At 42.1% G+C, this 15972-nt stretch overlaps 1 protein-coding gene across 3 annotated transcripts; it reads right to left on the bottom strand.

Annotated features, from left to right (window-relative positions):
* Positions 1-57: 57 nt before the first annotated feature.
* On the bottom strand, positions 58-14710 carry RNF185 (ring finger protein 185). 3 transcript variants are annotated; one of them, XM_063351272.1, is made up of 7 exons: positions 14527-14710; positions 8656-8887; positions 6995-7013; positions 6229-6341; positions 5631-5685; positions 3541-3658; positions 58-2635 (listed from the first exon to the last, which is right to left on the bottom strand). In XM_063351272.1, exons 2-7 carry the CDS (start codon positions 8835-8837, stop codon positions 2538-2540), a joined length of 585 nt encoding a protein of 194 aa, XP_063207342.1. In that variant the 5' UTR covers positions 8838-8887; positions 14527-14710; the 3' UTR covers positions 58-2537. The 3 variants fall into 3 exon arrangements, with proteins under 3 accessions (XP_063207342.1, XP_063207340.1, XP_063207341.1); XM_063351270.1 differs by lacking the exon at positions 14527-14710 and adding an exon at positions 14317-14455; XM_063351271.1 differs by lacking the exon at positions 14527-14710 and adding an exon at positions 14270-14387.
* Between the last annotated feature and the right edge of the window lie 1262 nt (positions 14711-15972).

Raw genomic sequence — 15972 nt, forward strand, 5'->3', positions numbered from 1 at the left:
ACCTCGCCTTACCTCAGTCCGTCCACGAAGCAGAAAGGAAGGGCAGCGCACTCCAGGTCAATGTAAAACCATTTTTTAATTCTAAATCACTTTCACAACAGTGAAAATTAGTGAACAGTAATGGTAATGCACTAAACGAGCCTTTATGGGCTGTGTGCAGTCTGAGTACAAGGAGGGGAAGTGGTACGATACAAAAAGCACACCAAGAAAAAGGTAGGAACAAAAGCGTTAACACTTTTAGACTATGTCATTCTTGGATTGCCAGAAAACAAGGACTCTCAGTCATGTTTCTGCAGCCACCGTCTAAATCCATTCTGTCTCTCACCAATAGACGGAAAAAAAACCCAAAGCCATTAAAATTCTGTATTTTAAAACAATTGTTAGTTAAATAAGTTTCAATACCTCTTGAACCTATTACAGTCACTTTTCTGTCCTCTTTATCAGAAAAAGGCTCTAAAGGGATACCCTGCTCCTCCCTGGGTAACCTCTGCTCTTAGCATGGAGTTTCTCAATACAAAAAGAAGGAAAACCATCCCCCTTTCACTCTCACACGAACTTTCCCTTTCCATCAGCAGGTGGTGCTGCCTGCTCATGAAAGGAAGTCAAAGCTGCGACATTGTACTACAGCCAGTTGCTTCTAAGAATGCAATAAATAGCCTTTCTCGCAGAAAAGGTCCTAGTCACCAAGTCATGCACTTGAGAAGAGCCATATGCAGAAGAAGTTGAGCTTCTCAAAAGTGCCATGCAACAAAAGTTGAAGCACCGCTTCAACTATAGTTGAGCAATATATTCTGCCAGATTATCATCGAGTCGGGTATAAATTTGACTAGATATGGTAAAACACCACAGAAGCTTTGCAACATTCTACTTGCCAGAATGAATTTTGGAGGTAGGCAAGCTAAACTTCAGTCATCCTCTGTCTTGATACTAAAAAGTGAAGAGTTTATAGTTACATAAATAAGCTTCTACAACAATTAATTAAGGTGTCCTGCCCAGGAACCTCATCCATACCCTAGAAAAACCCTAGCCATTGAAACAAAGTTTCTATGAATTGATTTGTTTTGTCAGTTGTTTGTCTATTGTCAGGGAAGTCACAATATTCATCTTGCAGGAAATCATTATGACTATCAGCAATCTGAATCAAAATAATCTAAAAACAATAAGAGAAAAAAAATTTGAATTGCCTAGCCAGAGAAATATGAGAACTGTTTATCTTGCTAGGGAATCTCTCCTATCTGCTGTTCTGAAGGAATCTACACAAATTCATCAGGAGTACTCTTTAAAGCTGTACACCCAACAGGATTCCAGAACAGCTACAGAGTGCTCACCTTCTGAAATATTTTCCCCTCAGCACGTAAATGGTTGTGGTCTCCTCCAGCACTTCAAATTAATATCTTTGGTAGATACTGCAGAGACTCTTGCACTATAGTCATTCTGCTGTAGCATGGAGTAGCTGTATGCACCTGTAGAGAGAAGCTCTTCCAGATGTTCCCTACTGTGGCATGTGCCAGCAAAGGCAGGATCTCATTTTTCCTCCTGTATAGTTTTACAGTATGACAAGTTTAACCCCAAAACTCACGTAAAGATGCCTTTTGTTCCTCTCCCCAAACAAGCTGGCCTCCGATCTGTAATAGGATTTTATTTGGAGTACATGATCTTGCGTAGAAAGTCACAAAGCCTTGGGAAGAATAAATGTAGCTACAGTGACAAGGTTGGGAGGGGATTACCCATGAGGGCAGCCACAGGCTGCTGCGCAGAACCAAGGAAGACAACACTGTTTTGTCAGTGAGGAACTGGGCTGGGTGAGGCAGACAGGTGCGCCGTACTGTTCGGCAACCCCACCCGGCTCCACAAGGAGAGAATCTTCCAGTGTCTGGCTCCAGCAAATTCAGGCTTTAAAAAAATTGCAGCATAAATTTGTATCCCTTCTTCTAACAGCCATTAGAACCGCTTCTGGAGGGGTTTTCCATCACGCCGGAAAATAACAGCAAGAAGAGAAAAGTCTCCAAACCTGGTTCCATTTGCATCACGTGCTGTGCCCAGAGTTTCAGCAGTGCTGCAGATGATTTCCTGAAGAAGGCTGGATGTTGATGTGAAGATGTTCGATAACATCCGCAGCTCTGGCAGATCCATTGTGGTTGCCACGGACGAGATACTGATCACACTGTAGAATTTTCCTTACCTGCCCAGTCTACCTTGAGGCAACTGTCTTTCACATAAACCTGGTGTCGCTGATTGGCACAGGATTTCAAAGCAGCACTCCTTTTAGGAGCAGAGCTCAAAGCTAGGCCCACGGTTTGTGGCAGGAATCTGTTGTACAAGATAGCTGAGCTGAAACAGGCTTTTTAACCGATGTCTAATTTCCAACTCTGGTGCAAAATACGAGATTCCTCATTGTGCTGTGGCAGCACCAATTCCTGAAGCCCATAGTTAGCTATGGAACCAGACACCAAGAGGTTTAAAATGGGATGGGGGTGCAGTTTGTAACTGTTTCAGTGGCCTTGCTGGCCATGAATATACAGAATAATGGAAAAGATTTATGCAATCAACAGCCAGAACATTATCACCAGAGCCACAAACAGGAAGAGGCGGGACAGGAATTGCTCATCCACATATTGAGGAGTCCCTGGAACAGCTGGAAAACAGCAAGTAAAAAAACCACAGTTCAGCTCCTTCCTCTTCTCCAGAATTGTGTGCATTCTGAACATAGTACATTCATAAATTGAAAGCTATGCAAGGAATCTACTTGGTGAGAAACTGTTGCTATTTCCTACCCTCAGACCAGCCAGCCATATTGGAAGATCAGAAGGAAGACATCAGCTCCCTGAAGCAGGACTGGTGGTAAACCTGCTCATGACTAATAGCAGCAGGCAGCTCCAAGTGCCAGAGTACAGGCAGGTCTGCCGGGAGTACTTCTGGGGACAGTGCTGAGCCAAGTTCACTGCTTAGTTCACTGCTGAGCTAAGTTCACTGTTTCCATCCTATGGAACTTCACCACCTCTACCTGAGCGCTCCTCCCCATCAATGTGAAACATCTCTGAAGAAGGAAATGGTAAAACTGTCAAATGGTGTGTGTAGCCTTGGCCAAGAGAACTACTGAAAGGCACACAAGTCTAAAGCTCAAGCCGTGCCTTTCTGGAACTGCTGTATTGAATCCACAGATGAAAAGCAGATAAAGGAGTTGGTTAAATTATGGCTGTTACAACAATGTATATTTACATACTCCTTAGCTCAGTCACTCCTCCACATGAATTTTCAGTGGACACTGAAGTGTAGTTAATAGGCAAGTTAATTTGACCCAAGGACAGCACAGGTCCTTGGCAACACAGGTGTGACATGAAGAATGTGTTTATGTTTCTCGTAATTCCTATGCCATTTACTGGGTGTTTTCCCTCATTTTGTGTTTCTATTTACAACACTGATTTACTTTATTGTTTAGAAAGTTTTGTCATTTAGCAGGCTATTTGTTTAAAAGTTACAAGGGAGTTTGTAAAACATCTGTTTGTGATAGGACTCTTGGGAAGATAGGATGCATGGTACCTGGAGGAGGTCGCCCGTCGTTTATGTTGAATGCTGTTGCAAATATACCAAAGGGAAACGCCCCAATTCCGAATGACATTTGGAAGCCACCATCACCAAACCCAAAGCCCTGGAATCCCTGCAAAGAACAAAGCAACATAAGAGAAAAAAGGTACCGATCATTCAAAAGCCTATTTCAGAATGTTTTGTAAAAGTGTAGATGTTCCCTCTCACTGGCTTCCCTACGGCTGAAGGATTATCATGCTGTCTGACGACTTTCAGTCTGACACACTATTGTTAAATACCTCCTTAGTTCTCCTCATTTTAAAACATTTCACACAGTAGCAAACTTGTCAGAGCAACCCAAAAGTTTGAGAAAATGAAAACTAGGAACCGCAGTTCTTGCCTGGAAGGCCACAAATTAACAAAAGCTTTTCTGTAATGTTTGTCAACTTAAATTAGTATATATCCGACAATATATCAAAATCAACATTACCAATTCTATTTAGAATGTCTTAACAACGTATTCATAACTCCGTATCAATAGCTACTTGCCATATAACTATAAGAAAGGCATTGTAAAAAAATAATCTGCATTGATTTTCATGATACACGTGCATTATTTAAACATTCAGTAAAGTGATAAATTGCCAGTGGGATGCATAGAGCAGTACAGAGAAGAACAGTAAAAAAAAATAATAATAATTTACCAGGGGGACTCTAATTAAGTTGGCAGATAAAGTCATCTGGGTCAGGAATGCAAGATACAAGGAAAGGAGGAAAAAGGAAGAGTTACAATGCAACAACATTGACCCCTATGGGATCCAGACTAAAATACCACATCGAGTCAAAAGATAAGTCTCAATCAAGATGAATCCTACTGTATAAAAGCAGTGTACTATTTGAGAACCAACTGTATATGAATCTAAGTAGTTGCATCATGTTTAAGAACTGTGCAGAACTCTCAGTCACCATGTTCTGTAATCCAGTAAACTGTCCTCTTGTCTCAGATTTAAAACAGCAACACTAATTCTGAAAGCCCCTCTGGTCTACCACTTCCAAACAGTGGGAGGACAAAGATGATTTCACTCATATAATAAAAGCCAGACATTTCTGGGTTCATCCTTGATTTAAGGAGTTAATCTTTTGACTATGACTCTTCTCAAGCATTTTGCCATTAACTACCAGGAATGGCAAAGGACTTTGTACGGCAGGTCCTACACATGTAGGAAATAAGAGGGCAGCATCACTACTGCCGTATCTTCGTACCAGATTCCTCTGACTTACAGCAGCACCAGCTAAAAGGTTCAAACAAGGTATAGCAGCTGATTTAATAAGGTGTCAACTCCCTAGTGAGACAGAACTGAGCTCCCAATACACTCAATACAGAAATGTTCCTTAATCACACCCAGCAGAGTTGTTTGCTTGAAGCATGAGGTATACAAATGCTCTCTGAGGATCCCAGGCTGAGTTACATGGAAATATGCAATTGTTTCATCAGGTCATGCTCACTGCCACTGTGCTAAAGAACACCGTGGTCTGTCCTACTGGCTACTCCCACGTCTGTTCAACCTATGCCAGCTGCTGTTTACATTCACTCTATATGATCTCCTTAACAAAACCACAGATCCCTCTTCAAATTCACAGATATCTACATTTTTTTGCTTGTAATGCCATGGTACAGTAACATCCCATAGAAATGCTAGAAGCAGGTGCCAGTGCCAAAAAAGTAAGTTCACGCATGGATTAGATATTTCCATGACAAATATAGTTTGACAGAAATATACTTCCACAAAGAATTTTCAAAGCAAAGTGTTCCTTGTATTTATATGTGAAGAATGATCAAGTATGAAAAACATTTCTGGTGATGCCCACAGGGCTGTTTTCATGAAGCACGATTCCAGTTGGCCCATTCTTTGGGATGCTAAAAAGTACCATAGGAAAGGAGTTTTCTGCCACACCACAGCTATCAATTATTCACGAATAACCTACTGGGGGCGAGCAAGAAACGTAAGACACAGGATCTCATGCACACATTATGTCCTCCAGGATTAATAGGTATCACCATCGATAAAAACAACTTATCTGCTTGAGCTTGTTTTTTCACTTACCCCTCTATTCTCTGGTTCAGGTCTCTGTCCTTGGGGTCGTGGTGGAGTTTTCTCTCTGCAGGAGGTTGTGAAATTAGCTCAAGTGCAAGGATACCTGGCAATAGTATCTGCAATAGCCTGGCTAATAAGACAGAACAGACACAGAGCACGCTCTCACAGGGCCATGCTGCAGCAGAGCTGGAGGCAGTGTGTGAGCGGGCAGACCAACCGGCTTATGAATCTTCAGCATCACATCGCTGAATTACGATACTGCACTTTTAAATAACAAAATGCCATTGCAAAGGCTAGAAACCGAGGACACGAACATTTTATACAAGCTTCTCCAGTCAGATAACATTCATTGCAATCTGCCACTTGTAACTGATAATTAACACCCAATTCAAATGAAAATAAATTGCCAGTTGAACAAGAAACAAGGTGTGCAAACACAGGCCCTGAAAAAGCCAGAAATACTTGGCAGGAATGTCAGTTCTACCTGTCTTTTGACAAAGCATTTCATATTACGAATCCTGCACTTTGATAGTTTCATCTTAAGACCTTAAACTAAAAGTTTCATCTTTAGTTTTCACACAAAAGTAGTTGTATTTGGGTTTCTTACCTGGGGTCCTGTTGCCCGGTGCTACCTCTTCCATACAGAGGAATAACTTTATCTCGACTGATTCCTGCTTTGCATACAGGACACACTTGTCTATTTGGCCTGGTCTCTAGCCACTAAAAGAAAGGAAATTACAAGAAAACTAGTAAAAGACCATGAAAACAACAACATGCAAACCTCACTTGCAGCCAGGCAGAGAGGCTTTAGCAATTTCTCAGAAAGCCACGGAGCAAAACATTCTAAGTGACAAGTACTCTCCAAAGTGGAGCTGTCATTTTGGCAATTGTTCTGGTATGATCCACTTACTGATGTGTACACATTCAGAACTGCACTGGAGTAAAATATGAAGAAATATACTGGGCTGTTGGTACTGTTTAGGCCAAGGGCTAGCGCAGATGCCCTCCTTTCATCTATCTTTTCTATAATGGTACCACAACATAAACCACTACATATGCAAAGAGAAGTACACTCAGCACTTAAGCCTGCAGACTAAACCCCTGTGAACTGCCTACAGTAATTCTCCTACCAAAACTGGGAATACTCAGTGTTTAAGAAACTCAAAAGCAGGAAGCAAGTGGATCAGAAGCTAAGTTTTCTTTTTGCTGAAAGAGCAGATTGCAGGGTGTTGCGCATGAAGTTGCATTAGCAGGTTGCAATTGCCCAGGAGAGAAAGAAGCACATTTGAGAAGAGGGGATACTCCAGAGAACCAAGGGCTTTACTGAGTAACAGGAGCTGATGAAAGACAAAGTAAAAGGAAACCTGTCTTACCTGGTGTAAACAAGGCCAACTGTGAGCATTCCCAGGATAATTTGTTCACAGAGCAGAAAAAGAAGGGAAAATAGAATTAGTTACTGACAACTCGATCTGAATATGTATGAAGTATACCACGGATGGCACAGCTTGGAGACAACAGAATCCTGGAATCCAGCTGGGCCAGTTCCATAACCTCCCATTAAAATAATTTTTGAAAGCACAGCCCAAGACCGATCTCCACTGGTCTTTTCAGGTTACGCAATCTGATTAAGTTGCTAACGTAATTCTCTGCATATCACCTTTGATCCCTGGGTCCTCATCCATACCAAAGGCCCATACAGAGGCTTTATTAATCTTAGTGTTTACTGTACAGATTTTCTCTTCTGATACCATGAAGAGATACCCCTGAGCTAAGATGCAGATGAGGAAGATGTCAAGTGATGAGACTTCAGGATAAAAGAAGTCATGCAAGGGACATTCAGCTAAAACATCGTGACACATTCACAGAATCATGGAATAATTCAAGCTGGACAGTACTTCAGGTGGCCTCGAGTCCAACCTGACGCTCAGAGCAGGGTCAGCTATTGAGATCAGACCCAGCTGCTCAGGGCAGAGAAGCTCCCATTATGCAGTACTACTCTTAAGATTAAATTAATATGGCAACTTAAAAAAAGGTGGAAGATAAACAAGCAAGCTACGAGATAAAACTGCTAAGCAGCCATCTGCTTTCAAAGTGGTCTTGACAACACTATTCACACAAGACAGACGCTATTTTTTAAGGTTCCATTCTTCCAAATCCTCTTGTGCAATAATTTAACCTAGCTTTATCTTGACACGCCATCAGCACGTGATTTTCCATCTTCTCCTAGAATAAAACCCTGGATTTTCAGATGTTACATACATTCACACAGAAAATAAATGCTCTTTTAGGCCTCTTTTTATTAAAGAGCATAATTTAGCCTATTGTGTAAAATATACCAAAAAACCCACCACATTTGGCCACATCAATCCTTAATAACTTCTTAACATTCAAGAAAAGAGTATATTCTAGACCAAGTTACCCAAATAAGAAATGCTGCATGCTTACTGTATTTGTGCGACACATTCCTATGTCAGATCAAAGAACTGAAAAGTTAGTATTACAACTGCAATACCACGGAAAGAGAAAGAGCCCACGTGTAAAAGCTTGTTATCTAATTATTTTATTTAGTGGTTTCAAAGGAAAAAAAGAGCAAGCTTGTAGGAAGTATGAAAACTACAATTTGGCCTCCAGAACCTAGTTTCAAATGCAGGTTTAGGTATACAGTGGTTAGAAAGGAATTTAGGTCTGAACAAGATACCTGTGCTAGACCAGACAGCACAAGGAAAATAACACACATAACCAAGCAGTATCAAGGAACACAGAACTCTCTATGTGGCTATGCTCATTTCTTTGCTTCTACAAAATAAACCAGAAGTATAAGAAGTTTAAGATGCAAGAAACCCACTCCCTGGAACATGAGCACAGAAAAAAATCAGCTGAGGAGCAAAACCAAATTGCTCCTAAATCAAAACTACCGTCCTTACTCATTTTATACGAGACATTTTATTTGACATCTAGAATTATAAAAATTCCTTTTATGTGATCAGAGAGATATATGGTGTTCTGGTTTACCTGTGACAGCTTGAGTACTTACCAGAAGAGATGTCCACACAAGCTGATGACTGCATCCTTGGCAGTGTCTAAACAGATGTTACATTCAAAAGTGTTGTCCTGATTAGCGTTCTCCCCAGCACCATTACTGCTACTGCTGCCACTGGTCCCTCCAGTACTGGAGTTCTTTGTTGATGCAGAAGTTGTGGGTCCTTTGCTTGCCATCCTCAAGAACTACCCAGACAGAAGGTCAAGAAAATTATCCTGTTGGAATCCTAGCAGTGAGAAAGGGAAAAAAAGTAAATAACAAACTTTTTGGCATTAGAACATTGCATTCTTGTCCTGTTTCAAACTGGTAGTAATTTATCTAAGAAGCACTTGAATCCTATTGTTGATGGTTTTAGTTTAACGTAGCCAAGAGGGATATTTTTTTAGAAACTAAGCTACTTGAAAGTCCTGAAGTATGACCTGGCTGATATGTGACCTGTATTTTAAAGTTACTGATAAGCAAGTGACATCCACTGCCAAAAGCAAACCATTGTATTTCCTCATAAATGCCATTTGCTATGAGAAGAATGAGCTCACCTAGTCATACATGCTCTTCCAAAAATTCAATACAAGTTAAAACTGTGAATGCAGTCTGAAATAGGATTTAATCATGAAGCAATTCAGAGTTTGGACAGACTGACTTCATACATAGTCTCAAGTTCAGTGTTCATTAGTTTGGATATTAATGATAATAATGGCAAGCAAAGGTGGCTCGGTACTTGATTTGTCTCATCAGCAGTACATTGCTGCCATCACAGCAGTGTGTTGATATGACTATCAAACATTTCTAATCTAGTATTCATGCAGAAGTACTAAAAATTTTACTTTAATGTGCTTTCATTTTACTTACATGTTTTCACCTCTCATTAACATCATCACATTTATCAAAGAACCCCATTTATTTTATTTCAGTAGCAACAACCTCTACAGTATAATTCCTTGATATGCAAATTCTACAGTTCCTAAAACTTTGAGGCTCAGGACAAGGCATTTACATTTCCAGAAACAAACACTTTTACCAGTGCAAGATTTTTAATCCAAGAACTAAGAGAGTTTCAGCAGTTACAGAAATTAATTCAACAAACCAAAAATGTTTAAAATATTCCACTGTGCTTTTCATGAAACTCTGACATCATGTTGCTGCTGCAAGGATATGAATACTTAAGTAAGACTGTGAGAAAGAAGCAGGTGATTATCTGAACTTTTTGCAAGTGTACAAACAGTTAAGCATTTTAAAAAGGGCAACCTGAATTTTTCAGAAGCTAATTTTTTTTGCAAACTTACCCTGCAAGCATTAAAGGCTTTCCTTAGTGTTCCCTCTTTGTAGCACTGCCAAAGCACAGGTGTGGAGCAGCAAAATAAAACCTCAGTATCTCTAGCTTTTTTCATACAATACAATCTCACTGCAGGGTCAAGAAAGCATCGTACTCCAGGTTCACGAAGGTATTGCAATGAAGAGACCCAATTACAGCAAGCGAAATATATTTTTGCAGAGCTTTTTCACTCAGTTACATCATTTTGCACAGTGTCCCAGAAGGGCAGCTTTGTATTCGCAGATGCTGTGCTTCAACATACATTGCTTTCAGCACTGCTGACTCCGAGCATTTCACGCCATGACTTCATTTACACTCAGCAGCAACACAGTTCATTGTACAAAATTAAAATTCCTGTTAGTTCAAGGCAGATGGTAAATGCTGCCAGCCCACAAACTATACGCTAAAGACGCTTGGATTTTTCACACATCCTTACTACCAGAATCTTCAGCCTATCTTGCTCAGTAGTTTAATGCTTGAAAACTTAGCAACTTGGACCTATATATATTTGCTGGGAATTGATATCAACATCAAAAAAACCTCCTTAAAACTAAGGAGTTCAACACATTGACATCATTTTATGGAAAGGGCACAAGAAACGTCTGGCTCTTATCTTGGCACATAACACAAAGAAAACACGTGTAAGAGGCACATAAATGAATTTCTGTGCCCCTAAAACTAATGTGGAAAAAAAGGTCCTTTTTTCCAAATTACATTCCATATATTTAACACCAGAAATCTGGGGACTCATCAAAAAGATAAAATCTGTATCTCCACAAACACGCAAATAACTCTTAGTTTTTAGTAACTATGAAAAATAAATAAATCATTAAGTTATGAAGGATGATAAAGAAATCCATAGCAATATTAGTAATGTAATGGAATAAAGATGGCTGAGACAGAAGGAAGATCAAAATGATGTAACGCAATAGGCACTGAATCTATTCTCGTAGAAGGTGGCCATTCCTTAATCTGTACTGGGATCCTCTCCCGATTATTTCTCCACAGGCTGATTGGGCCTGATAACCTATTAGGATATCGCAATTTAAAATATCAAAACCATACCAAAACACAACAATAAAAATAATCAGTCTTATCCTGAAAAGCCTTCTCAAACATGTGCTCTTGTCCGTGGCATACTGTTTAATATAACTAGGTCTATAACAAGTGCTGTTGGGGTCTGTTCATCTCCAAATCATGCTGCACATACACAAAGCTGCAAGCGTGAAACACCATCCAATGACTAAACTTACATTTGGTAATCATATATTGTGTCACTTGTGAGTGCAGTCTGTGAATCCTAAAGTAGCAGTTCAACTGCGAATTCAGTTTGTTCCGAGTGTAGAACAAGCTCAAAATTGTTGAAATGTCACTTGAACCGCTTAAACTCTGAGATAAAACTTTTTAGGGGAAAAAAACCAACGAAACCAACAAACCACATGCAAACTACAAGCTGAAAAAAACCCAACCAACCACAAAGACAACAGGCTAAACCAAGCCCATTTTCATTTTGATTTAGAGTTCAGCAGGAAGGCTGTGAATACACTCGGATATAACATGAGTTCTGGGGTTAAGTAAACAGAATTTAGAGATGCCAGTCCAGCTTTGCTAAATCCTTGTCCTTTAGATCAGGTCTCCAAATCAACCCTAGACACAATAAGTAGCAAACAAAATAAGTGAAAGGATATAAAAATCAGCTGTGATCTAACTGCAAGCATTCAAAGATTTTCTTTTTCTTTCTTGCTTTCTAGGTATTTACAGGAAAACAGTATCTTTGTTACTTAAAAGCCACCTCTATTAGCTGTTTAAATCATGACCCCTATGATATCCCAACAAGTTGTTCTGCAAATGACTGAATCACTGATATTTACTACATCCAAGAATCAAGAATGGCAACAGATGAATGATTCAGATCAAAGAACCCATTTTCAAGTAGTCTTCCTAAACAAAAAAAGTCTGGTGGAGCGTGAAGAGGACATGAAAGTGAAGATACACATTTAGGGATCCAGCACAAATCCCACTGAGTTTCCTAAAGAATAAGAATGGCTGAAAGAGCTGGCGGAACTGGACCTCCAAGAAGCAGATCGAACGCTGGGACCTGAATGCTTCATGACAACTGAGAGCACAGGAGGTCCGTGAAAGAAGTAAGTGCAGGGAACTGGTAAGGTCTATGTACTGTGTATAAATACTGTGTATAAATCCCACTAACAGGCAATGAGAAAGAAATTTTACTCGAATACTTTAAAAACCTGGATCTATAAATCTAGTGGGAGAAACTGCACACCAGGAAAATGCAAGCCCAATGGCCACTGTAAAAGACCACGTTTCTGAACTCAGCAAATGAAAATTGACGGCATTTGCCAAAGTACACTGACCTGACTCTAAAAACGCAAGAGAAACACTTCAAGACAGACTGGCAGAGTTTGTACTGTAAGTTAAACCATACCAAAAAAAAAAAAAAAAAAATCCATTGGAAACACAGCAGGTGAACGATAATTCAACCTGAGAGAGGGGGAATATAAATTCGAGGCGAATGTCATCTGTACGAAACAGTTGTAAATACATGTTCACAGCACTACAACATTAGGATGTTTGAAGTATTTACTTTTTAATCTTCTTTCATGAGCAATAAGAAAAATTTCTGGTGAGGATATAGGCTAGTTTATTAATAAAACCCAAAGTTATTCCTCTTTGTGATATCTAAGACATAATAATGAAATAAAAGGAAATGCGTTGTTGAATATAAAATTCCACTAGAAAGACACTTTGCCACGTATCTTTCCTAATGAATCTTATTTTATCTAGGATAACTGAAACAATTCAAGTCTAATTTGTTTGAGAAACAAGTTCTGATTTAGTTTCTGAACTTCTTGCTGTTTAAATTGAAAGGAAAACTAGTCAGGTTATTTTCTTATCACTACTTATAAACTAATGTTTATAAACATTAGAAACTCTGTCTAAATCTAAAAATATTACTCAGAGTTTATATAAATACATCCACTCATGAGTTTAACAAAAATCAGATTCTTAACCTATTACTATTGCCTGGACTTAGAGTAAAAGTAACAGGTAACCTTAGCTGGTAATTGTTGACAGTGCCTAGAAGAAAGTACGTTTACTTTTCGACAGTCATTTTTAGATGTTCTTAGCAAATACGTGACTGAAGTCCTACTGTTAGTCATTAAATACACATTTACCTCTCACTACCTTTTTACTCTATTCTGTCTCCCGAACATGTAACATTTTAACGCCTCGGAAACATTTCCTGAGTTCATCTTTTCACTTCCCATAGCCTGGACAGCATCATGTACCTGCTTTTTAGTGTTACCACAAATGAAGTGGTCACGACACACAGGTCTGTGTGATTACATAGTCTTGTGAAATCAGCCATTCGCCTGACAGGCCAACGTGCCCTTGCTTGGCCTCATTTCATTAATTGGGATTCTGCAACATACGTCTGCGCTACAGCTGCTGCTTCCAGGAGAAGGGCCCTGTGAAAGGCTGTCTTGGCAACTCTGAGGATTTGATATACCTCGCAAATACAAGACATTCTTACAAACTATCAAAAAAACCAAGTGATTAAAGTAATTCTTTTTAACCATTCTGTAAAAGTATAACATAGGCTCCAAGAACATGCTGCACAAATCTTGAGACAAAGATTTTATCCTCTTACCTCATAAAGTCCAAAGGAGAAAAAAAAAAAAAGAAAAGAAAACCGATATAACCAGTTGGGTAATACCTCCTGAGCATTTTCCTGGTTTGGAGTGTTATGTAAAACATTAAATACCCTTTAAGTGGGCTAACCAGGTTAGTGGCGAAATGTAGAAATAAAACAAAATAGTTATGATGTGGTTCAAGAAATAATAAGCAATTCCCAACAGAAAAAAATTAGAACGATAATGGCATGTACCAGAAGCTAACGCGGTGCGACCGTGCCCGGAGCCAGGCACGTACCGGAGGGGAATCGGGCGCTTCTCCCTGCAGGGAGGGAGGGAGGGAGGGGGTCGGCACCACCCGCCCGCTCAGCCCGGGGATTTCAGGGGAAAACCCTCGCAGGCGGCGGCGAGCCCCAGCCCGGAGCTCCGGCAGCGCGGGCGGCACAGTCCGGGCCCGCCGGGGCACGGGGCCCGCAGCCGGGGCTGGCCGAGGCCGGGGCTCCCGCGGCGCCTCCGCCCCGCTCGGTCCGCCCCCGCCCCGCTCGCTGCCGACGGGCTCCGGCCTTCCAGCGGCCCCGGGCACGGCGCGGCCCCGGCCCGCTCCCTTCGCGCCTCAAAGCCGCCGCCCGGCCTCGCCCACCCGCTCCGTCCCCCGCCACCAGCCGGGATCCGCTGGGCTCGGCTCACCGGCGAGTCTCGCCGCTCCCCGCAGCCGCCCCGAGCCGCTCCCCCGCCGGCGGCCGCCGTCACCTGATCGCCCGGAAGCCCGGCCCTGACGGAAGGGACCGGCCTCCCCTCGCCTCCCCGCCGCCGCCGCCGCGCCGGGCCGTGGGGCCGCGTTCCGCCTGGCCGCGGCTCCGCCGAGCCCCTGAACCAGCCCCGCCGGCCGGTTGTTACCTCAGCGGGGAACCGGCTGGGCGCCGTGCGTTACCCCCGGGTCCGTCGCCGCCGCCAGGCCCCGCCTGCGGGTTTTAGCTCGGTCTCTGTCACCTTTGTGCTGCTGCTTCATCGTGAGGTGTTCGCGGGCCGTGGAAAAGGGCAAAAACTACATCTCGGCAACAAATGTTGGGCCCAAGGAAGGAAGGCAGGCAGGCAGACGGCAGCTTTAAGGGAAACAAGTTGTTCAAATGTGCGTGCAGAGCACTAGGATGTGAGCAGGGAGCACCTCCAGGGTGGGAACAGAGAGCTTGGTAAAGGTATTTACACAGCTGTGAGAAAGTGCAAAGATGGAGAGGGACAAAAGGGAGGCAGAGGGACAAAAAAGAGGGAGAGGAGGGGAGCTGGTGCCTGAAAGGGAGCTCAGAGCTGAGAAAGGTGACCGAGGAGGCACCTCTGAAGGGTTTTGTCCCTGCTCTGTGGACACCGAGGCAGAACACGGCACAAAAGCACTTGTTTTACACAGTGGAGAATGGGTGAAACCTAAACCAAGGTCTCCCACTGAAGGCAAGGGTTAGGAGGGCACAGTGAAGGCAGGAACTGGAGGTTGGCGTCCCGAGACCAGGGGTATTGTCTGAGGCCTGTCTCCTGGCTGAGGTGGCCTCGGACTACGCAGCTCTAGTGCGAAGGTGAGAACGCGGCAGCCGGGAAGCGTTCAGCAAAACCACAGCCGCACCGAGCCTTCATTCTGCGTTCAGCAGCACCTAGGCTTGGCAAAACCCGTGTCAGAGCGGTCGTCCAGCAACCCTGCTGGAATTGCCGTACGCGTTGATGTATCGCGCTGGAAAATTTGCAGTTGAGGTGAAAATGGTGGCTGAAAATGATAGCGCTGGTGGCATGAGGACACACGTTATAAAGCTGATGGCGTATTTGGTGTCTGTGAAAGTTTCTCTAATGAAGCAGGCTGTCTTACTTCCAACCAGACAGTAAAGCAGCACGGCTTGGCACAGCTTCAGCATTCAAGCAAAAAATTGGCATCTCAGTGCGGTATCAGATTCATAAGAAGTTAACAAGGCCCCAAAGGTATAAATTAATATCCTCCGGATGCTGATTAAAACAAGGATGAGCTTCTGAAGCTTGGACCAGCTTAGGCTAGTCACCATGTATGCCTAGAGTCAAAAGAATTTCAGTGTAAAAGTTAAAAAAAAAAAGGTTGCTTTTTGCTATTATGGGAATAGGTAATGCTTAGAACAGTCGTTATTGTTTGGGTGTCAGGATAACTGAAGTGATCTGAAATGAAATACGGTTACTGCTGTAGATGACATAGCCAGGGAACATTTCCACTGCCCAGTGGTAATTTTGACATTTTATTTATGTTTTAAGCCTCAGAAGAATGGAACAATATTACTATGCATTTCTATAGTGACTTTAAGTACCCCTGTTCCACTTCTAGCAAGTGAAAATGGA

The sequence above is a fragment of the Chroicocephalus ridibundus genome, chromosome 13 (assembly GCF_963924245.1).
Source record: "Chroicocephalus ridibundus chromosome 13, bChrRid1.1, whole genome shotgun sequence".
NCBI lineage: Eukaryota > Metazoa > Chordata > Aves > Charadriiformes > Laridae > Chroicocephalus > Chroicocephalus ridibundus.

Coding starts and splice junctions, on each gene's coding strand:
- RNF185 (XM_063351272.1), bottom strand. CDS start 8,837: ATGGCAAGCAAAGGACCCACAACTTCTGCATCAACAAAGAACTCCAGT. Junction 5,686..6,228: donor ACCGGGCAACAGGACCCCAG/GTAAGAAACCCA, acceptor AACCTCCTGCAG/AGAGAAAACTCCACCACGAC. Junction 3,659..5,630: donor CTGAACCAGAGAATAGAGGG/GTAAGTGAAAAA, acceptor TGTTCTTTGCAG/GGATTCCAGGGCTTTGGGTT.